The 24,279-nt window shown below is 39.5% G+C and overlaps 1 protein-coding gene and 2 non-coding genes across 3 annotated transcripts; all 3 read left to right on the forward strand.

Moving 5' to 3' along the window:
* The first annotated feature begins 17,733 nt into the window (after positions 1–17,733).
* COX7C (cytochrome c oxidase subunit 7C) lies at positions 17,734–20,167 on the forward strand. Its single transcript, XM_074166617.1, has 3 exons — positions 17,734–17,808; positions 18,878–19,023; positions 20,069–20,167. Exons 1-2 carry the CDS (start codon positions 17,734–17,736, stop codon positions 18,992–18,994), a joined length of 192 nt encoding a protein of 63 aa, XP_074022718.1. The 3' UTR covers positions 18,995–19,023; positions 20,069–20,167.
* On the forward strand, positions 18,386–18,448 carry LOC141477679 (small nucleolar RNA Z39). The gene has a single exon (XR_012463717.1). It is a non-coding gene; the product is annotated as a small nucleolar RNA Z39 (small nucleolar RNA).
* LOC141477678 (small nucleolar RNA Z39) lies at positions 19,401–19,462 on the forward strand. Its single transcript, XR_012463716.1, has one exon. It is a non-coding gene; the product is annotated as a small nucleolar RNA Z39 (small nucleolar RNA).
* Positions 20,168–24,279: the final 4,112 nt, after the last annotated feature.

The raw sequence follows: 24,279 nt of genomic DNA on the forward strand, positions 1-24,279 counted from the left end.
ACCAGCATACTTCATTTAATTTATCATTCCCTTACACATAAATATAAGATGCTCTTTCTGCCTCCTCATACTGCCTGATCTACATTTGGATGAATTTATAACATTCCCATGCCCTTAACCATTCCAGACAGATGTGGACAACCACCCTATCAGCACAAAACTGAGGCTGAAGCCAAATGAGATAGACATCAGTATCAGGGAAGCAGGAAACCAAACCATTCATTTTGCTACAGGGTAAGAGAAGAATCGACTATGTAGTGGGGACACAGATTACTGACCCATGCAAAAAAACAAGCAAACTGGAGCAAACTCACAGAAAGAGAAACAACAAACTTAAAACTGCAGTTACAGCCAAGCAGTACACCAAGCAGTCACCGGCTCGTAAAGTTTCCTCACATACTGCAAGTTTGGAAAAAAAGTTTACAGGTTACTCCTCATCTGGTCAGGCTTATTCCAATATATTAGTCTCCAAATAAACAACAGTCAGTTCCAGGCCTAAAATTGAAAGTAGAGTCTCAGAGATTCTCATCTACCAAGGAGAATCTATAGAGTCCTAGAATGACTGACAAGTCAAATTTCACAACAATCCTGATCCTACTGAAATCAATGTAAAATTTTTATTTTGAAAGATTATGGTATTTTTAAGTTTTACATTAACTCTGCTAGCTCTAACTCTCTACACAGAATTGCATTAAGACTCTAAAAATCCCAGTACTCATCACTTTTCACTGTAGTACAAAGTTCTGAGACAACAAGATTATAAAACCAAATTATTCTGTGATAAGAAAAAAAGCTATCTATTTGTTAAGTATTGCTTCATTTATTTTGTGTGCCACAGCTGTCCCTAAATAAGAGTTCTTCACCCAGTGCGTGAGAGCCAATCCACACACTGAAACGAGACACCTCTTACCATTTCAATTCTGCAGAATCAGGTGCTGGGCATTTAACAGCAGCCAGTACACCACATGTTTCCAATCACCCAATATTTATAATGATAAAATACAGCTGATTGGTTAATAATTATTCACTCACCACTCCTAACTATACATATGCATATAAGCTCATGTTTAAAACATTTAGGGAGGTTACCTGATTAGCATGCTCATTATTCACAAAGGGGTGTGTATTTTAGCATTATAATTACCTAATGTTAGGTTGGAATATACTCCTGGCTCGACTTTGGTCCAGAAGTTCTATTTTTTGCTATCCTACGTTTAAGTCAGCAACTGCAAAAGAGCATGTAAGACACATTGCTTCATTTCACATCCTATTCAAGGTTAGGTACCTTCTGTGACATCTCAACCCATGTCCCAACCGGGGACTAAACTTTTAACTTTGTTGTTTAGACACCACCACTATAGTGACAAAGGAAGTCCTACACAGCAGAACTCACAGTAACTACAGTCTCTCGTCAACCACTATCACACATGGCCTTCCTCATAAAGTACCTACACCTTTGGAAGTCCTGACAGTAAGGTGCATACACTAAATAACCAGGATATAATTTTGCTATCAGAGTACCAGGATCACCAAAAGCATGTTGATAGAGCCCTTGCACCACACCAAATAGCACATTTAGGTTCTCTGTTCATTTACATGCACACAGGCCAAGGATTGACTTTTCCTGCTCCTCTGGAATAAGATCCGGTGACTAGAAACAAGGCTAATTCATTATCTTTTGATATACTATCATTTAAGGCTCCTCAATTAAATTTAGAAGGTTATAAAATGTCTGTAGGCAAACAGAAATTTGCCAGAAACCATGACACGTTGCTTAGAAAAACTGTCATGGGATTATTTTTTTTTATTATTTTTTTATTTAAAATTCAGCTGAAAAAGAGAATCATTAGAATACATTGCTGAAGGCAGTTTTTACTCAGAGGAACAAATAATACATAGTAGGAATGACACAGAAAGACACTAAACATCAGCAGAACCCTCTCTGCACCCGTGTTTTCTGTAGCAGTCTTGTGCCCAAGTCCTGAATAGTCTTTGTGCCACTCAGTCTGAGACTTGACAAGACTCACTGCGAAGATCATACAGCTACAGGCACAAGAATAAAAAAACAATATGCTCATTTGTCTTGCTGATCAAAGAGTATAAATCCATATAGACAGTAGCTGCTGCTGACCCCTTCAAATCTAAATCACAGATTAATTTCAGATCTAGGCTTTGTCTTACTGAATTTATCTTTCTTTCTTTGCCATATGTTCAGGCATAAATAGAAAACTTCCCCAAATTTGTGCTTTATGTGGAATGAAGATGCCTCTGAAGGAAAGCCCCCTAAAGCTGATGCTGCTGTGTGATTCCTGAGCAAGGGACTTAAAATTTCCTTTAAAGAACAGGTCTATGTAATCTTCTTTGGTAATCAGCTGACTTGAATCCAGGCCTAGTTATGTAATCTTGGCTCAAACTTCTGAAAAAAAATGCTGAATTGTCAGAAAATGCTATGAGAAAGTCCATAAACTAAAGCCATGAAAACTGAGGAAGGTAAAATTGCAGAGAAGAACAGGATTGTTAAGAAGAGTTAGCAGACTGAGGTTTCAAGAGGACAGACTTGCACAAAAATATTCTGTGAAAAAATTTCATAGCTACAAACTATCATAAGTATAAATTATCATCATTACATGTATCACCAACACAAGCATGCCTCCACAAAATATCCAGGACATCAGCTTACTGTTTAAATGCTTTACTAAAAGAAGAGAGAGACATTTGTGAAAAAATATTTATGCTCTGAACAAATATAGCGGTCTTGGTAGGAGGCAAAAGAAGAAACACCACAGAAAGCACAGTAAATAAAAACTGAAAGTGTTTATTATAGTGTCATTTCTAATTCCAGGAGATTTTATATATATTTCTTTATTTCTTTAAAACATTCACATGCCCTTTGGAGACTATGATGACAGAACGATGTATTACTATCTTCCTTTTATTTAAACACCAAATCAGATGCATTAGATACAAAAATGGGCTCACTTCTAAGGCCAATTCCAGTTTGGGAAGCACTTCAGCATATATTTGAGTACCATGCGGTACCATGCATTTGTACACCAAAGAGCCTTGCTGAATCCAAGTTTGAATGGTAGCACAGAACACAAGCTGGCACTGTTGACCTCATGGATAAACACCATCCAATCCCCTATAATTTCTATCACTAGTCCCTTTCTCATCTGTCTTTTTTCAAATGTCCTTCCTTGGTGTATTTCCCTCCAGCCTTCTGCTTTCTTCCTGCTTTCTCTCCAAAAATTCTGCCCATGGATCAAGTACTCAGGAGAGGAAACTGACTTCTGCAGTTTAAGGCACTACTGGAAAATAACAAAAGATGAAATGGCCCTGAGGCATCTGCCAAGACAGGACTAGAAAGAGACTTCAGATTTGGGGAAAAAGAGTAAACACAAGAACATCTTCGACTCTGGTCATATGGCTTGCAAGTAGTTTTCACAGAAAAGAAATCCCAGAAATACAGAATGGAGGCAAAAACTGGGATGAAGTTGGGGCAAACACCCTCAGTATCAACAGACAAGAAGTTGCTATGTTCCCATTCTACATGTGCAATTCTCACACTTTAGATATAACCTCGGAGAAAGCGCCACTGGTGATAAAAACGTTTTGTATAGAAGTTGATGTACGATATTACGTACGTAAGTAAAAAACAACTGTGGGAAAGCTGATCTTCTTATAGAAATTTTCTAACTCTACCCCATATCCCTACACGCAGACATACCTGGCCTTGAATTCGTACCCACGGAACTGCAGCTGCAAGCACATTTCCACCCGTGCACCATATTTATCTTAAAAGCTTAACAGCAGCATTCAAGCAAGAAAAAGCAATAGCTACTCAGCCTTGTGCTTGCCCTACCAAAGCAAAAGCTAGTGCAACATTCACTGCAGAAATTCATACATCAGCTGTATAGGTCCTGCTCCCCACCCGCTAAGATGGGTTTAACTATGAGATGTGCTACCAGAATAGTAGGAAAAAGGTGAGTACAACGGACCATCAATCTGCACAGTTTTGTGTAATTTTAAATAGGAATGAAACATTCAGAATCTTACATTCGGATCAAGACAGGCAATAAATAATCTTTGATTCAACCTGAGTACCTGTAGGTAAATTAGGTTTTTCTGTTTCAGATTTCCAGTCTGGTTATTTTCATAGACAAGAATCACTTGCTCAACAGTAACATGACCCCCTTTAGCTGGATTAAATATGCTGTATTCTTGCAAAGTTAGCAATTTTTACACTTGGATAGTCAAAGCAAAAATCGGCAGTATCATACAACTCCAGTCAGGAGTCAAGTTTCAAACTGTGAAATGAAATTCCATGAAGCGATCGAGTATGTGCAGTAGAAAAAAAAAAATCCACTGCTATCCCCATCTCTAGTTGGTAATGATTCCCTTCTATAAAATGTATTGAATTGCCATTTACAAAATGAACCGTTTTAAAGAAGAGATCTGGGCCCCAGTGACAAGCTGCTGAAGCTATCAAATTCTTCAGAGAAGCTTTACACACATCTCTACAAGACACAGAATACGACAAACATGAAACACGAAGAAAAAGATAGCTTTCAAGCAATGGAAATTTTTCATGGTGTATGATAAATACATCAAGAATTTGATAAAGTTTGGAGCCACAGAGGATTAAAAATGATAGTAGGTCCACCCAAGATGAATTCCAGAGTATATTTCTTCAGACATTTAAGAGGATTTTTTTAATCTCAGAAACAAATATTAAGCTGATAAGAAAGATTTTAAAAATTGTTCAAGTAAAGCTCTGAATAAGGATTTTGGAGTTCCAGGTTCTACACAGACTTCATGCAAGGTACTGGATACATCCTTAGTGCCTGATACTCTTGACATTAGTATTTCTATATGGTCATGACAGCTCAGGCTTCTGTTTCTACTTGCACCCAAATTCATACTTTGTCTGTGTGCTGGTTCACAGGCTTGACTAAGACTGGCTTCCAATTCAGGGAGAGAGAGATTTGCTGGCTAGAACCATAACCCCGCTCCTACCTGCAGCCAGGCCAGACTCGTCAAAGATTCGCACTTAATGTCCTCATTGTCTTTTCCTACTGGACTTGCACCCTGTCTCATTGTCAAGCTGCCTCATCTCTCCCAGATTTATCATTGCTAATAAATCCACAGTCTCAGGAGTGCAAACAGGCTTTTCACTTCCGGAGAACTTTCCTGGACCCTCTGTCAGGCAACTGGAGAGGAGCTAAGCTGAGCACAGAGAGCCAAATTCAAGTATTCCAATGTAAGGAGGTCAAATTTACATTTTTGTAACACAAGTTGGCTATTTCAAGACCTTGTCTTGCAGCCCCGCACTACCAAAACCTTGCCACATAAATCTAATACAGCACGCAATTACCCCATTGTGCCTTAGAGTAAACAAAACAAACATTACCTTCTAGTAAAAAGACATCTTGTTTAAGGGGGAGGAGGAGAACATGCATGGTACATTCCAGAGTAGGAATCTGCGCAGTATCAAAATCTATCTTACTTTCCAGTAAAACGTTTGAATATGTCACAGAAACAGATTCACTGCCACAAGGTGTGGCAAATGGCTAACCTGAGATTCCCATTAGGAAAAAAAATGAGTTATTTAGCACTTGGGCTGCATTTGCAGTTTGCAGCTTTGCATAAATTTTGTTGTGGAAACGTAGGAACCTATGGTTAGGCAATAGTTGAAGACATTTTGAAAATGCCATTCATAGAATCATAGAATGTTTCGGGTTGGAAGAGAGCTTAAAGATCGTCCAGTTCCACCCCCCTGCTAAGGCCAGGGACACCTCCCACTAGACCAGGTTGCTCAAAGCCCCATCCAGTCTGGCCATTCTACTAAATAAATTTAGTGTGGTATCTTCTGCTTATGTCACTAAGAAAAGTGTATCACTGAAACACTTCTTCCTACCCATCTTAGTCATTTAACTGGTAAGTGTGACTACAGACTTTCTAGCTCAATGATGTTGTTAGTGTTTGTAATGAAGATGATGTTCATCATCATCACTGTCACTTCATCTTAAGTTCACATTTAAAGTTAATGAGTCAGCCTGAATTATATAGCAAATTCATAAGCAAGTCCAAGACTAAACTCATTGTCCCTTCAGCATGCCTGACTGCTGACCAAACACAGCCAGCTCTTAAACAAAAAATATCTGTGCTTTGGCACATGTTAGTTCTTTGTTGACCTCATAAACAAAGGTGATAATGTTGATGCACAATGAATATCAACTAAAGGCCACCAGCATATTTCACATTCAACATTTTGAACAGTTAATATTTCATGATAATGATCACTGGTAGGTGACACATTCAATTTAACCAGCATATTACAAAAACATTCTTGAAAAATTAAGTTTAGAGGAGAGATCAGTGAACAGGTCAGTGGAGGGACTGAAAGGCTCACTAGTAAATAAAATAGCTTAACTGAACTGGAATGTTATTAATGAATCAAAATATGACAAGAAATGTGCATAGTTTGAGGTGATACATATACTACCCCTGGAAAACAAAAAGGAGACTCTTGGGACTTCCCTCCAATTCAAGCGTGCAGTACAACTGTAAAGACTGCTTCTCTTTAAGCAGTATATATATATGTACACAAATATGTATATTTTGTATATTGCTGTATATGTAAATATTTAAATATAAGGCCATCATCAAGCAACAGAGCCTTGTCCTCTTAAGGATCTCTCAGTACAGAGTGTAACCATAAGCATACAGCCCAACCAGTACCATCGCTACCATGGAATCAAAGCATATATTAAGAAATTGTCAGAAGAGTTCCACTTGCCCACAGACAGAGCAGGCAAGTTCGCTGCTTCTCCTTTAGACTGCCAGTAGATAGACTAACCACCTTCTTCAAAGAAATGTTGCAGATAACAGAACGTCTGTTAGTAGAAGTAGGCTCTGATAAAATCTCCAGCTTTGAGCTCTGAGAACTAAGATATTATTTTTACATCCTCAGTGATGTCAAAATTAAAATTACATAATTTCACCTCCTGCCAACACTGGTGTGTCTGCTTAAGGTATCTCAGAATGGGTTTTAGAAACGGTAGCTACTGTTCTTTAATCAAGGCAAGTCAGAAGTAATTCCACTGGCAGGCATCCTTGTAAACGATACAGGTAAAAGCTGTTGTGCAGACTGTCAAAAGTGAATTTATAATCTGACAACATATAAACAAGAAAAATGAGAGCAATACTTGCTTAACAGCAGAACAATCTACTGCTATTAGAGAAAATTAATAATACAGAGAACTATTGCTTATGACTAACCACAAGTTTCTGAAAATGTCAGTCCACAAAGTATACCGTGAAAGTACTTAAAGCAGTAGTAAATAGAGGTGTAACTGCACTGGTCCAATAAGTTATAGAGAAATGTAATTCGACCTTTATTAGTTAATCTTTTTGATAAAAAGTACCCCAAAAAATCCTCCTCTTTCCACCTTCACTTCCCTTTAACTGTTGTATTTCTTTGGAAATGCAGTCTTCTCACAGAAATACTGACTGATCAATAGCAAGTGATGATGTACCTGTGAGCAACCGAGGTTTTCAGACTACCCATTCAAATTAATTGCAGCTCTCTTTTGCCTTACTCCCTGAAACATTATCGGTCTAAATTTAGAGGTGAACTGAGCTTTAAATAAATGGCGGGTCAGTTGGCATGTCAACCCCTAGATATCCCACCTCTACATTATGCCTCCACTGCAGTCCCTGTATAATGACCAACAGGCTTAGTGCCTCCTCTGCGCTATTATCTCATCTAAACACCACAATGCCAGAGCTCTGTCTGCCCCCCATGACCCAGACACAGCACAACCTCTATTTCAAACAACACTGTCATGACGATCCTGGTCAGCCAGCCTCCTGCCTATCAGACCGAGTTTAGTCCCTCAGGTGCTCATCTTCTTCCCTGTGCCATTAGTACCAACATGGTGCATGACTGCCAAGTTCCTCCTCCAGCAACCTAGACATCCCGTTAAGTCTGCCACCTTTGTAGCAGCCAAGTTTCCAGGCAGTCCCAGTCCTCTCAGCTACCTGTCTAACCAGAGTTCCCATCTCTGACCACCTGTGTCCTCTGTCCTTGAGCAGTCCTGATGCAGGACACCTCTCAGTGCATGATCACACTGGCATTGGCTGGAGGATGTGTTAAGGTCTAAAGGATTAGGTCATTTCTTCTCAGCAGGCCATGCTCCTTCCATAAGGCTTACATCCTCCTCACAGTATAAGGGTTTTCACAGTGGAGGTGGATACTACAACACCCTTTCCAACTTCACCCATGAGCTTCTCCATTTCTGCACGCTGTTTTAAATCCTGTTACTTTTACATCAGGTGGATAAATGTATTCTGCATTGACAGGTGATTATTCACATCACATACTGTGGAATGAACTCAGCAGCCAGCAAGATTTTGAATAACAAGAAAACCACGCACATTTTCAAGGCTTACAACAGTTTAGCCTCTCCTTTTTTCCTACTTTATCTTTACTAGGCCAACTAAAAGCAGGAAAAGAAAAAACAAAGGAGAGAGGAAAAAACCCAAAACGAAACCAAAAAACCCAAAGATGTTAGCCCACACTAACATGATGCTCTTCATATGTATGTCAACACACACCCTCACTGCAAACTACTCCACTTGCTTCAGCTACTGCTTTTGTACCCCCTTGTGCCTCAGGCAAGACACATCCCCTTAACAGGCTCAAAGGGATCTCCTGCCACGTCCAACTGCATTTCCCTCACACACCCCTGAAAGGCTCATGTTCATTTGCCCAACAAACTCCCCAGGTGATCACCCAGGCCACACAGCTACCATGACTGAAAAAAAAAAAAAACCAAAATCCAACCACTTATCGCACTAGGCAAACGTTTCTGAATTTTTCTTTTCATGGAAATTATAGAAATTTAGTATCTTAGTATCCTATTTGAAAGTGGCCAGAGGGTTGAAACCTACAAACATGCATTTCCCTCACTTAGGTTGCAAGCCAAGACAAAAAACATGCCTGTGTAACGTGAAAAACCCAAGAACCTGACAAAAATTTTGGAGGTTAGCCTTAAGACCAGCTCCCTTTTTGTACTATACTTCACCACCAAGTACTAAAGTAGCTACTTCTAAGCTAGGATCTCCAAATATTTGGAGGTTAATCTATTTTTCTTTCTGATCTCTTATACAGATTTGCCAATGCTTATCTTAGACATAATATCTAAACTGGTATCGCTAATTTGTGTAAAAGCGGGTGTTTGCTTTTTTTTTTTTTAAAAATTAAAATACATGTACTGGAACAAGCTGTAACTTTCACACAAGCATAGAAGAAGGGAAGCGAAACAGACTGTTGACATAATTCAATGTGTTCTACAGGAATGCCTGTATTGATGTAAGGCACCTCTTTCTGTCAATACCAGTTGCATTCACGCTATGTATGTGATACCACTTACCAGGTATAAAGTAGGACAGCTTGTGTACACAAACAAGCCCTTTCCAATTCATTGTACATCAACCACTTGATTTGGTAGATTGATTATAATTTTGTCTTTTAACTAGCCATAGTAAAAAAAGATCAAAAATCATAGATAGGTTAAACACCTCCTTCAAAACTCAATAGCATTTATGGACTCTAACAGGCTTTTCAGTTAGTTAGTGTAAAGAATATATTTCTCTCAGAATTGTTCACAATATCTATCATCGTTTTAGAAGCAACTAATTATCTGTTGATAACATGGATCTAAAATGAGTACTATAACATAGTATTTATCTCCAAGATTAAGGGACAAAAAACACATTCTCAAAGTATTTTTTTTTTAAATAAAGATAACATGTTCAGTCAGGGTGACAGCCAATGTGTATTGCTCTGGACTTACACATACTTAGTTAAAAACTAAGTATCAATGGAAAAATTTAAAAGTATGAAAAAAAATTGAACAGTAAGAGGACTAAACTCCCATTTGCACAATACATTTAAACAAAGGACTTCCTTCCCCAGTGAGAAAGCTGATCATAATGGTCAATTTATCTAAACCAATTTAAAAAAAAAATATTTCAGAAATACAAATATATTAAACATGCTTTTGTATAATAAAGAATTGTAAAGGAGACTGGCAGAAAATTATCTGACAAGTATGCAAATTAAATACAGCACAGGTATATTGGAACACCTGTGTTTTGAGGGGTCTTTTTTGCTCCCTTGCATATTTCACCACATACTGCCCTGGTGCTGGGAAAAGGAATAAGAAGACTTCAAACCCATCTGATAAAAAATAAAAAAGGAATTTTATTTAAAAATCCTTTGTTAAACTATATCAAAAATAAGCACAAATAGGGCAGAAAAATTAAAGGCATTTTTGGCTTTTACTACCTATGTAAATTGAGTGTTGTACCTGCAAGTAAATTTAGGGAAAATGTGGTGATTCCACCGTATGTTCCTAGATATTCCTATACACAAAAAACTCCTTCAAACACAAGTGTTAGCAACCAAGCAATGACTGCTACAATGAGGTAGTTCAAAATGCAAGTAATTACCACACTGCTCACTGTAATTATAAACCAAATGTGTCTTGGTATCTATGATAATAAATAAGGAGCTTTACATACTCCATTTTAGAGAAAGACGTCAAGACAAAATAAATAATGCAAAGTAGCTGTAATGCAAGTGCTGTATTCTTGTGAAGCCTCTAAAATAGATTCCATATAATAAATCTTCCATTACCTATTTTATAGACTTTTTTGAGATTTAATTTGTTCTGCAAAGTGCTCTGAGATTAACGAAAAAATTGTGGCAGGGTAAAATATTATTGTCAGACACTCATTTCAGCTTGTGAAACGTGTTTTTGTACATACAAATGAAACTTCACATCCATAAGGAATCATTTCTGTGGAGGAGGAATGTTTGAAATATTCCTCATAAGGTGAAAATAAATTTATCTAGGCACATTTTCCAAATCTTAATTTTGTCCCCTATGCACATCCAGCTACACCTATGCTCAACCTGCTTTCATGAGTAACATTCAATCTATAAATATATGCCCAACTTTTGTTATTACCTGTGTTTTTCACAACAAATTGACACTACAGTACTTACAAGTGACTACCCTGTCTAATAAGCAGGAATGTCACAAAGCAATTCCTATAGCACTTTTGTAGTCATGATGATTTAAACTTACGAATTACATAGGCACTGTGACACTTGTTCCTACATCCTAATAATAAACCAAATAATACAACCAGAGCTAACGGGCCAAATTTGGGCACACAGTCCCTCTTTCAGGTTTCAAACAGACGCAAAAATCATAGTATTTCAATTCAGGTCGAGAACAGTAACTGTATATTGTTAATATGTTGTTAATATATAACTGTAATTGTTAATATGTTAATATACTAACATGCTAACTGTAGAGTGTTAATAATGTTAACTACACAGTTTTAAAGAAAAGGTAAGTTGCATTTGTGGAGCAGTGGTTGACAAAAAGACAAAAAAGAAAGCTCACAGTGAAGTGACCTTTGGACATAAAGATATTACAGTACAAAAAGAAATCTCCATTTATTTTGTCCTCTTGTTTATAACAAATCATGATAAATTTAAATCTGCTTATAAAATTGCAAAATATTGTAACACTTTGTGACGGTGTGCTCCAGTCCCCCAGACCTGACGTTTTCCCATAACCCTGCTTCAGTGATAACCACCAGCAGTGGTCATGATGGATGCGTTCAGGGGAGACATTTAACAACATAAGAGACAAGGGCTAATTTACGGCAACACACTCACCTAACCACAGTGCTGGTAAATGTCTGACTTAAACCAAATTGGGAGGAAATGAACATCTACAGTTGGTATGCAAATATGACTATAAATCCATCGTCTTACATACAGTGCATAGCCCAAGAGCCCTTTGATCTCTCTTGCATGGCAGGGGGCTGCCCACCAGCATCTCCCCTTGAGTAGCGACACCTCTCAAGGTTACTCCTCGAGGTTGACAGATTCCTTGCCACAATAGATCCTCGCTAAATGACTAACAGCGTGCTAAACTTTGAAGCTTCACTAAGATTACAGTTTACATTGTTTATGCACATATAATCCTTTAGACATAAACCAAGCCTGGGACTAGGATTGGATCCAACCGCACCCAGACTTCTCTCTGAGGAGTTTAGAAAGCAAGAGGGTCGTCTCTGAACCTCAGCTCAGTGGAAGGGTATCCCTTACCCTGTCCTCTATGAAGTAAATAACCAAGTGTACCTTGCCATCGAACCTTGTTAAACCACTGTTTCATTCACTATCAAACTTTGTTAAAAGTGTTGTTTTATATCAGTAAATATATTGCTGCTTCACTCTTAGGAGTGAAGTGTGTCACTCCCTCCATGACACACTTACCACAGTAATGTCTTATTGTGAATATCATCAAGGATGATCTTGGGAACTAAAATTCATAAATGCACTAGACATTAGAAGTCTGGGACTTGGGAAAAAATTTAATTTGTCTTATATAGGAATTTTCTCATGCCCTAATCTCAATAATATATATGTACTCAGCACTAAAGCTATAGCTGGATATGTTCTTTTTGCCAACATAAACTGATGCTGCTGCCAAGAAAAGCACTAATTCTGTGACTCCGTTTCCATCTTTTTATTGCTACAACTGCTCCACACCTTTCTGTGGGCCAGCATAAGTTTTTCTGCAACTACGTAGTGAACTGGATCTGTGAACTCATCCACTCAAAAAAAGCCACCTGGCGGGGGGGAGGGTGGAGGGAAGGGGGGAGGAAAGAAAGTGTCCTTTGAACTATGCCTTACAAAAAATATTTTCAGTCTGCAATTTACGTTTGAAAGTAACTCCGTAAGTTTCACACCTTAAGGAGGTCTTGCACATTTGGGAGCTTGACTGGTTTTAACAACTATATCCATAATAAAATAATTACAGATACTCCTTCTCCTAACAACCTTCTCCCACAAGCATCCTTATGGTATCTATGTCTACAGCAGTGCTGTAACTGTTGCTACAGAACAATTCCTCTCACGAGTCTATTTCACTTCCCAGAGACTTATGTGGGCTCTTTGGAAGCAAAGAAAGTAGTGTCTTCTTAAAGTAAGAATTATTCTAAACTAACTTACTCTGTAGTCTTTCATTCCAAGGTGTTCAGCCTTTCATTGTGTTAAATACAGATACTTCACATACTAATACTTCTTTTGGTTGATGATCCCCATGTTATTTTTAATACTCTTGTCTATTTATTTTATATTTGTAGCATATCTTTACATTTTAAATACTCACTTTGCTGAAAAAAAAGACCTGTCATATAGAAGGCAAGCTAAATTACTGTTATGAAAGACACACTTCTACAACTATGAAATTAGAGTAAAACACTAACAAATTATTTCTATCAGAGATATTTCTGTTAACCCATAGTTTTGCTAAAAATACGTAACTAATATCCATTGTGTAATGCCGCTCTTAGAGCTTCTATTCACCTCTTCCCCTTAGTATCATAGAATCGCCTCGGTTGGAATGGACCTTTCAGATCATCTAGTCCAACCATCAACCTAACTCTGATAAAAACCATCACTAAACCATGTCACTAAGCACCAGGTCTACCCGTCTTTTAAATACCTCCAGGGATGGTGCCTCAACCATTTCCCTAGGCAGCCCATTCCAATGCTTAATAACTCTTCCAGTGTAAAAATTTTTCCTAATATCCAATCTGAACCTCCCCTGGTGCAACTTGAGGCCATTTCCTCGTGTTCTGTCACCGGTGACTTGGGAGAAGAGACTGACCCCCGTGTCTCTACAACCTCCTTTCAGGTATTAATTAGCATTTAACTCTTGTTTAATCTTGTGGTTAATATCTGACTGGAAGAAGGTTAACTCCTGATTTTAACTGCTCCACAAAATAATTTACCTTGCCAACAAATATAAACAGGATAATTTCTGCAGAAAATATTTTGTGTTATACATTACAGTTGTTTTATCTCCCAACACTTCTATCCATGACACTATTAAAAAATTTAGGGAGTTTATGCTATTAAAAATTTTTCATGTAGTACATACATCTGAACTTAACCACATATAATTTCAGTATTTAAAACAGCTGTTTCCATCACTCATAAAACAGGATCGAAAAAGTCAGTATGATCTGTATCTTGTTTCTATCATTATATCTCAGTGACGGGCATGATCAGCTTGGAAACGTATAGCCCTGTATGGCCCTGTGTACTTTGCTAATATTTAGTCCACTAAGCTTTCTATGCTTCTTTCTTTCAAGATCACAGAAGAGAGATATTAAGCATTATTTTCTTTAGTTACCTGGGATTTTTTCTTACTTATATGTTTGCCTTACAGTTCAAAAAGAGGAATGTTCTTTGTGGGGAAAAGTGAGTAGCAGTACTTGAAAAATTTCATTACCAAGTCATATTCACAAGCAGTAAAATGTAACATATTACTGAAGATTAAGAAGATAACCTGGCAAATCTAAGCAATTTTTTAAAGGAAGGTTTTTTGAAGGAAGAAAGAATTGTAGATATAAAAAGCTGTATGTGAATTAAAAGCCTAGATTCAAAGATTTAAAAGCCAGAAGGTACCATTATAAACATCTGCTCTGAACCTCTACATAACACAGGCCAGGGAAATTTCACCCAGTAATTCCCTTTGTAAGAGCCACAATTTATGTCTGAGTTAGGCAGTCTTTTTACAAAGGCACCCAGTGGAGCATTCACTGTCTCCTATAATAATCTGCTCTGCTACCTGATTATCCTCATTATAATTACTGCACATCTATTTCTAATAATTTGTAAGATATTATCTTTCATTTCTTTCCCAAAATTACAATTGGTAGCAGCTGAGCGTGTTTCTCTAAAGTCTGCCTACATGGTTTTTCAAACGCCTGTACTGACACACTTCACTTCTTAGCTTATACTTTGAAGGAGGACTGATGTGAGTGTTCACACAAATTTCTTCACCAGGTAACTCCTTCTGGAGATCTACCACTTTCTATCACATCAACTTACAGACCTCTATTTCTCTCAGCAGGCTGGGAGACCGTAAGAAGAAAATGAACGGCTACTTGGTCCCGAATAACATGACAGGTCCCCATCTAGTATCTCACCACTGAAGAGCCACATGGATCTTTATACCTATCTCCAGCATCTCTTCAGCAGCAACAAATACCATAAAATCCCCGACAGGAAAAGAAGAGCTATGTTAAAACAAGAACACTTGTTAAAAAAACGGTAAAGCAGACTACCATAGAGGAAGCAGAGCACCATTGCACTATTAATTCCAATTACAAAAGGCTTGAGAAAGGGGGAAAAAAGGAGGCCTGGCTGCCTAAACAGGAAGGGAAGGTAGCAGAAACAGGAAAGCATCCTCCAATAGACTTAAGAATTAGCAAATGAAGAAAGAAAAAGAATTGTAAACTCTGACACATAAAAATATAACTAAACAGGGGGGGGGGAAAATCCAAACAACAACTAGCTAAAGTAATCACAACTAAATCTACAAACAGGACCAAAAGGTGTCTTAGAGTTCTGTATTACCTATTAATGGTCAAGGAATAAAGAAACACTCAGAAATGACAAGGCCGTTTGCAGACATGCTTAAATGCATTCTTTGCACTGATATTTACTGTGGAAGAAACCTTGTCAGGTTGCCTGTTACAGAGCTTTTTTTGTGAGGGGGGCAGAACAGGATCTATATGAACAGCCAATGGTCTATCTACAGACAAAGTAAGCACCAAGAAATAACCGGGACCAAGTAACAGTCCCATGCAACCTCTGTGATGAATAGCTGAATTACTAATGATTAGGTTGAGCTCACACTTAAAATTTCCTTTTGCAACAAATACCCATTTATTCTGATAGTTTCCAAGTGGAACTACAGGTTTCTGAGACTGAACTCTGTACAAGCCTTTTTAGCAGATATTACAACAATGCTAGAACAAGTAGATATTTGAATAAAATATAGCTGAGGGGTTGGTAGTGTTGTTTTGCTTCTGTAATGAGAAGGCCAGCATTACAAACTTCTTGATGTTCTGATAAAGCCATCAGTAAACACGCGGATGAAGATAATATGGCTTAATATTCCAGTTTCCAAATGGCTTTCCACGGAGTTCCTGAACAGTCAACAAAACACTAGAGGAAAATGTTTGGGGGCAAAAAAAAGTGGGTGATGATTCCTGTTCTTACAACACATTCAACTAGAATTATGAGCTAAAAATATTCATAATTTAGAACAATTCAGGAGTTACAGTATTGCAACAAACTCAGAGAATGCTCCAGGAAACTGCATGCGAGCTAATTCAGACTGCTCTCCATCTTCAGGAAGTGCTGAGCTCAGTGGTATAAAAAGTTATTGCTGCATTTTCCTGGCAGTTTCATTTACTCACATTAAAACTTAGGTATAGGAAAGCAATCCAGTTAAATCTCCTGCTTGCTTCCATAACTGTTTCTGAAGTGTCTACAAGTGCACCTAGTGCAAATTCATCTATATTGTTTTGTAATTTTTAAAAGAAATCATTCCTGAATATTAAATGAGTCTTTGTACTTAATTCCACTTTATGTGAATACTTTCATTTGATATAAAGATTTAAAAAATTATTTGCTTCATGTTGCTTTTCAGTGTCTTCTGCTTAAATATACTTTGCCTTTCAAAACAATCTGTAATAATAATTTCTTATTATTTCTAATGACACTATTTTCCAAAATAGACTTCCTAAATAAGAACTAATTATGTCTCACTTCTCAAACTCCAGTTCTTTCAACCTCCCTTTACTACTGTTATGTTGGTGAGCATAAAAATCCCGTTTTTCTATCCTCCCTTAAATACTCTTTGACTCTGCAGGAAGGCTATGAAAAAATTGTTTCTTCGCAACACAGGGATGGCAGCATCAAACTTCTTTTACTGAAAAACAAAAAAATCCATATTTTGCCTTTACAATACTGCATGTAAGACAACAGATAGAGACCATCATCTTAGAAATAACTTTGTGGGCTTTTTTTGTTTTCCAAAACCGTGGAGTGGTGTGGGTTGGGGTTCTTTTTTCTGCCACATTGTTAAAGTTTCTTTGCAGTGTAACTTTGTAACAAAACTAGGCCAGAATTATTCGTTAAGCTGGCAACACCACATAAATCTTCATCGTTTATCTCGCTCATATTGACTAGACTCTTTAAACAGGTTTTAAAACTATAGTCATCAGCGAAATTGCTGCCCGCTGACCTCTATTTCTGTAGCACTGTAGAGATTAAGCACTGATTGTTGGCTCACACCTCCACCGCTTTGCCACCTTACAAAGAAGCGAAGATTCGGGCTCTCTTGCTTTATAAACTGACCTGGGCTATTGGCAAGATTAGCCTGAGGTAACACAGAAGCAGTTTTTAATCCACCTGTCACAACTGCTTTCGCTTCCTTTTGTCACGCCTGAGCCTTTCTACCGCCTCTTTAAGAGGCCGTTGCCATTTCCCCCACCGCACCTGAAGCACCGGCGAGAAGGCCGCGGCCGCCGACAAAATGGCGGTCGGGGGGGGCGGAGCGCGGCGCGACGCTCCCGCCTCTGAGGCTAAGGGCGCGTCCAACCACAGGCCGTCTCTCGGCACCACGTGACAGCACTGTCGTGGTGCGGAACTACAATTCCCATCATGCCCCGGGGCAACAGCCGCCATTTCCCCTCCCCTTCCGCCTTCCCAGAGGGCGCCTGCGGTACTGCGGGAAGGTCGTGTAGGGTAGAGGGTCGCTGGGCTGCCCGGTTGGTACCATGCTGGCTGCCGGTATCCGCAGGTTTACCACCTCCGCCCTCCGCAGGAGCCACTATGAGGAGGGCCCTGGAAAGGTAAAGTGGGAAGGAGGCTTCGCCCTGGCGGCCCACTGCGGTGCGGCCTGAAGGTCACGGGAAAGGGGCCTGCAGACGGGCTCGGGCAGGGGAAGGCGCAGGGGTAGAAGGGGAGGGATGGTGACGGTTCGCTGAGGGGGAGGGTAGTGGCTCTGTTAAGGGGGGAGCGGGAGGGGAAGAAAGATGTCCCTGAAGGACGCGGCGGCCGCCCAGGCCTAGCCCCGGGGCCAGCCTCGCCTCAGCCCCTGTGTGAGGAGCCCGGGCGAAACCGGCAGGTTGCTGGAAATGGTCCGTGAGGGTGTCGCTGGAGCCGCAGTGCGGGCCCGCCCCGGCTCGCCGTGGGCGCCCGGGTGAGGTGCAGGCCCGTCCAGCCTCGGGCGTGCTCAAGGTGAGCTCCTTACTCGATCGGCCCCCGGGGTGTAAGGAGCTGGGTGCCCTTGTGAGGAGCAGAGCAATGACTACCTCATTGCCAGTTCTCCAGCTGGTGTTGGATGGGCTTTGGGGTCTCGTATTGTGGTTAGACCCACAGCACAGGGAATGACGTCAGTGCCTTTCTCTGCAACCTTCTGCTTCAGTGGTACAGATGATGAGCATTACAGTATGAGGAGCAACAATGATACTGTAAACGCTTTCTGATGTACCTTGTGTTTAACATGTCCTCCTAAGTCTTACGTCTAAAAATTAATTTTACATACTTAGTGAACATGAGGAAAAATCTTCATAATGAAGGTAATTAAATATTGGAACAGGTTGCCTGGAGATGCTGTGGGGTCTGTACCTTCAGGAACATTTATACTTGACTGGATGAGGCCTTCAGCACACTGACTGCTTTGAATTGGGGGGAGAGGGGAAGAGTGAACAAAATGACCTCCAGAGGTCACATCCAAACTATTACTATAATTACTGTGTTTCTTTCCTTAGCAGGAAGGGAAATTGTTTTGAGACGGGATATTTATCTTGTCAGTTTGACCACCTGATAGTACTCTGAGCTTCTCACCATTTTCAAGTCAATGGGAAAGTATTGACTGTATTGATTGAAAAAATAAAATTCCTATTTTTTGTCTTCTAGAACCTTCCATTTTCTGTGGACAACAAATGGCGATTACTCGTACTAATGTGTGGATTCTTTGGAAGTGGATTTGTTGCCCCTTTCTATATTGTCAGACACCAGCTTCTGAAGAAATGAAGAGGATGGACTGTAATTGTGCTGACTGGGTAAGTACTTTTGTTAGATTTCATAGCATAGTGGAATCTGGTCAAAACTGAGCTTTGAAGAGTCTAACCTCATCTTAAATCATTATTACAGTTTTCAGCCTTTTGCAGTCCAGGTGCTTAGACTTGTGGACTGCAGTTGCCTGTAAACTCAAATAACGAATAGGTTTAATTTTGCTTCACAGGGTGCCTGTACTCCCATTGACTTGTGAACTTTGGCTCCCCAAAGGCCACACCTCTCCTTTTGTTAGCCCACAACTACGCTGATTAAAAAAAAGTGTGCTACTGATTTTATTTGGATGATAACTGTAACCAAAACACTGACTCCATTCTTTGAGGAAACATAAAGCTACACTTTACGTTATATGTAGGAATAACTGGCATGTGTGATGTGAAAAAAACAGTATGAGAAACTGTGATACTGTAAACGCTTTCTGATGTGCCAGTTAAAACTTGATGGAAAACAAGATTTATTGAACTTTCATTCAGCCATGTCGAAACAATCAAAGCATCTACATGCAATGTTGCTAACCATTTACAGAATAAAGTGCACTTAAAATTGGGTCATTAGCAGCAGAAGTGATTTTAACTGATGCTTGCTGATGAACCTTTACAGACAAAGCAAGCCTTAGACATAGTTCAGATTGTGCCAACACACCATTTCCAGTTGAAAGGTCACTTGAGTTTGTCTTAATCTGATTCCACTTTGGAAGTACCTGGTGGTGTTAATTCTATAATCTGAGAAACAATAAGTCTTTTTGAGGAGCTGGAATGATGCAAGTAGTTCTTGGAAGGAGATAACAGGCTTCGTTGGAATCTCAGGATTGGAACAAATGTAATTCACCTGTGTAATTCCTTTCCCAGTCCGATGGTTTTGGCTCCCTAGACTAAGGAAAAAAAAAAAAAAGAAAATCAGGAGACTTGTATTGAACTTGAGCATTTTGAACTCTATGACTACATTTAAGTCAAGGCTTATCTTTATAGCTTTTCTAGGTGCAAAGGTAACAAGAGTTCTTCAATTTCTTAATTCTTTTCTTTTTTCTTGCAGAGTTGAACTCTTCTACACAGCACCTTTCAGTGGAAAAAGGATAGCTGCAATTGTGTTCCATGCTGGATATGTCTAAATAAAATCTTAAATCTGAAGGTCTTCGGCTGTGTATTTTGTGAAAATCCTAAAGTGCTTTTGACAATAGGTGTGTACTAAGAACGCTTTCAAATTGCAGTGTATTGACACTAAATTAAACACTAATTGTCTTTACATATTATAACAGCAGAGGGTTGGAAAACCTGCGTTTCAAAACTGAAGTTGGGCATAAAGTTTTTAGCTGGATGGGCATTTAAATAGTTTTACAGAGCTATGCAGTGATTTCAAATGCTCCTCAGGCAGAATAATGACCTGGGATAGGTTATAATGAATGATCTTTGCAGTGGATTTACTGTCACTATAATCGACACTGCAGAAACTTTATCTTCAGTGTTTTGGGTTGAGCAGTGGAGAACACTTTATGTGGGTTTGCTTCCGTGCTCTGCTATTATGAAGAGCTGCTGTTCCAAGGTCTCTGTAGTATGGTCAATATTCTGTAGCTTATCAAAACTGATACCGCTGCAAATCTGTAGCTGTTTGGGAAGAACTGATAGCTTTCTTTTTGTTGCTGTAGTCTTGGCACAGGGTTGTGCCAATGCTGGGACCTATGTAATTAATGGTAATCAAGGAGCTGTGATGAATGCTATCAGGATACTTCCACTGACTTGAATATGGTGGTCAGATGTTTAAATTGAGGGCCTTGTTGACAGCATGAGTAGAAAAGCATGTTCACATCCTCACAGGGTATGAAAAGCCCTGGCATAACCCTGTTGTAGTTACTTCACCCTGGCCGGTGATGCTGTTAAGTGCTAAGTACCAAGTTGCTTTCCTTCAGTGAGGTTTTCTGCTTTACTTCCACCCACCCCACCCACACCCCCAAAACAAGCCTTGCTGTAGCAGAGTGTCAGCCCATGAACTGAATAGTTCAGGTTCTGGTGGTATAATTCAAATTTATACAAATACTGGCTTGTCATCAAGTACCATCAGCAGAAACATATATAAGAGGAATAAAATATGTTTATAACATAATAGTGTTTGGGTGCCACATTTGGTTTTTTAGGAGAGTTGTTAAAATGCTGGTGACAGTAGTGTTTGAAGAGCCTGAGCTGGGAACAAAACAGAATGATACTGTCCGTTGCTACAACATCTTCAGTAGAGCTAAAAGGAAGCATAATGAAACGTGGCGGTTTTGATTAAAGGGCTGGCAAAAGGAATCCAGCAAAGGCAACAATTTTGTGATCTGGATGTGGGAATTTCCTGAGAGAACTTATGCATTATAAAAAAAAAAAAATTGTGCCCCTTTTTATGCAGAAATCAAAATGGGAGCTCTTAGGTGACAAAGTCTCGTTTGCTTCCTGTTGCAGACGAGCAAGTTGGATGTTTGTGGCACAAGGTGACCCGAGTGGAAGACTGTTTCTCTTGCAGATCACAAATTTGCTTGCACCTACCTCACCATGCTTGTTCTTAAGTTAAATAACCTGTTTTGGTTGGTTTGGTTGATTTTTCTCTCTTACTCCCAAGTCCCCGATGCGTTAGAAAAGACTAACCATCATCTCAGAAGGTCTATTTTGCGGGCAAAGCAATTCCTTTGGTCTCCTTTCTGAATATCTTCCCCTTCTCTGTACTTTTTCTATTTAAATATGGTTTTGAGCATGGGTGGTTAAACTTAAAACAGTTATTTTGAGATTAAATGCTAGAGACTTTCCCCTCATGATGTAGTCTAACACTGTAATCGTCTTTTCTCACAGTGTCATTACACTGATGGATCGTAGTCATTTAGGAGCAGAGAGGGTCCTGGGGACTCCCAGTTACAGGAAGTTTTCAAATTATGACCTGGTTTCCAACCCTGCCACCAACTTATAAAAATTCCTGATGTGCATCACGATACCCATAACCTTTCATCTCCTGCTGTTTCACTTAAATTTCTGTCACTGCAGCTGTAAGACATGCCCTGGGGGATGATCTTGGCCTCTACTGCGCTGGTGGTTGTCTTCCAGCCGTTACCTACTGTGTGCTCCCGCTCCGTGTGTGCCAGTGAGAGTCCTACAGAGACTGAACCACATCAGCCCTGCTTTGGGTAAATTAGCTGAAAGTTGGCTGTTCATCCTGGAAAAGAAAAGGCTCCAGGGAGACCCTACAGCCCCTTCCAGTACCTAAAGGGGCTCCAGGAGAGCTCGGGAGGGATCTGGATCAGCAAGTGGAGCAATAGGACAGAATCACAGAATCTTCTTGGTTGGAAGGGACCTTTGAGATCATCGAGTCCAACCAATGGCTGGGGGTATGGTTTCAATGGGGTAATGGTTTCAAACTGGAAGAGGGGAGATCCAGGTTAGATATTGGGAAGAAATTCTTTGCTGTGAGGGTGGTGAGACACTGGAACAGGTTGCCCAGAGAAGCTGTGGATATCCCATCCTTAGGGGTGTTCAAGGCCAGGTTGGATGGGGTTTTGAGCAACCTGGTCTAGTGGGAGGTGTCCCTGCCCATGGCAGGGGGGTTGGAACTTGGTGACCTTTAAGGTCCCTTCCAACCCAAACCATTCTATGATAGAAGTATCATGTCAGTCATAAACTATGAATTTATAAACCCCTCTTGGTGATGTCCTATTATTAATTAATATTTCCTTTAAAAAGAAAGTTTAGTACCATTTTGTAGCCTTTTTAATCTAAACTGCTCACTTAATCCTTTCAAGATTTGTTAAGTACACTTGCTGATTTTGGTCTGTGTAGCTCTCCTGTTGTTAGCTTGTATTTTTAATATAGCACCTGCACACTGTAAGTTTCAAAATGAGTAGCCATATTCTCCATTCACTGCAAACTCTGTGTTATTCTTATGTGCTGCCAAAGCCGTAATTAGTCCCTTTAGAATTGGGCTATTTCTCTACATGACTTGCTTGGGCAGTTTTCAGTAATTTTCAAGCCCCATCAATTATCAAGTCCATAAATTCTCTGTCTCACTTAAGTAATTGGTTCCCTTAGGTTTTCAAAACTTTCACTTCTGTAATAGAAGCACATTAACAGATCTGTTCTGATCTGTCTTTCTATTAATGCAAACTGGGACAGGCTGCATTCTACCCAAAGGCATTTTTTTACTACTAGATTATCTATAATCTCATCCCTGTTCAACAAAGCAAAGCCTAAAATTCTTCATTTGGTTGCTTGGGTGGAAAATACTGGTTGTTAACTGAGAGATGTCTGGCTCCTATCGTTACTATCAGATGTTTGACAGTGTTTCATTTCACAGAGACACAACTCCAGATTGGATTTGTTTCTCTGCTGTTATGAGGCTGCTTATAGCCAAGCTTAATTTTAGGACCGTATGTCAGAGCCTAGCGTACGTTCCTTCTTCAACCTTTTTTTTTCTTTTTCTTTGTTTATTTATTTTACTGCTACTCCCAAAATTATGTTGGTCTTACTCTTTTCTGGTTTACCCATTCTATGGTTTCCTATTTAGTCATCCTACTCTTTTATTTGCTTACTGACTGCTAAAAAGCTAAGCCAGAGAAAGTCAGGTAGAGTTTTTGAAATACACCTATTATTAACCACTTTCTGTGGCATCTCTCAACTCTGTTCTTCCATGCTTAGCTCCACAGGGCGGAAAATCTGTGCATCACTGCAAGATGCTGGGGCAGACAAACAAGCTCTGATGGGAAACTTTGTGCTGGTCTCAGGGAACAATGCTGTGGCTAAAATAACTTCCAAAAAATGTCAGATTTGAAATGCTAATGCATGGCTTCAAGGAGTGCTGAGCCACTGAGTCCTCTATTTACTTCACATAAATGGGACTGGCCCAGCTCTACAGCCTCACAAGGCCTACCCAGTCATCCCCCAGCACAAGTTTGGGGATAGGTTAGCTGGTTTTATGACCCTATTAAATACCAAGTGTTTGTTGACCTGAAAGGAACCAGAATCTCATCCGGGAATGACTCCTCTAAACACATTTTCACCAAGAATATTAACGTGGCAATACCTACCCCTGGGCAATTCCAGAGATGGAGGTGTCACTATACGTATGTAAGAACAAATTAGTATTTAATGGTAATAAGTGGGATCAGATCAGGTTCATTAAAAACCAGGAGTTGTAGAATTAAGTTGTTCAAAACATAAAGTATGTTCCATCACACTCAGCTACATAATGGTCTGAGTACTTAATGAAGTATTCATTTTAAAAATAGCCTT

The sequence above is a fragment of the Numenius arquata genome, chromosome Z (genome assembly GCF_964106895.1).
Source record: "Numenius arquata chromosome Z, bNumArq3.hap1.1, whole genome shotgun sequence".
NCBI classification, from domain to species: domain Eukaryota; kingdom Metazoa; phylum Chordata; class Aves; order Charadriiformes; family Scolopacidae; genus Numenius; species Numenius arquata.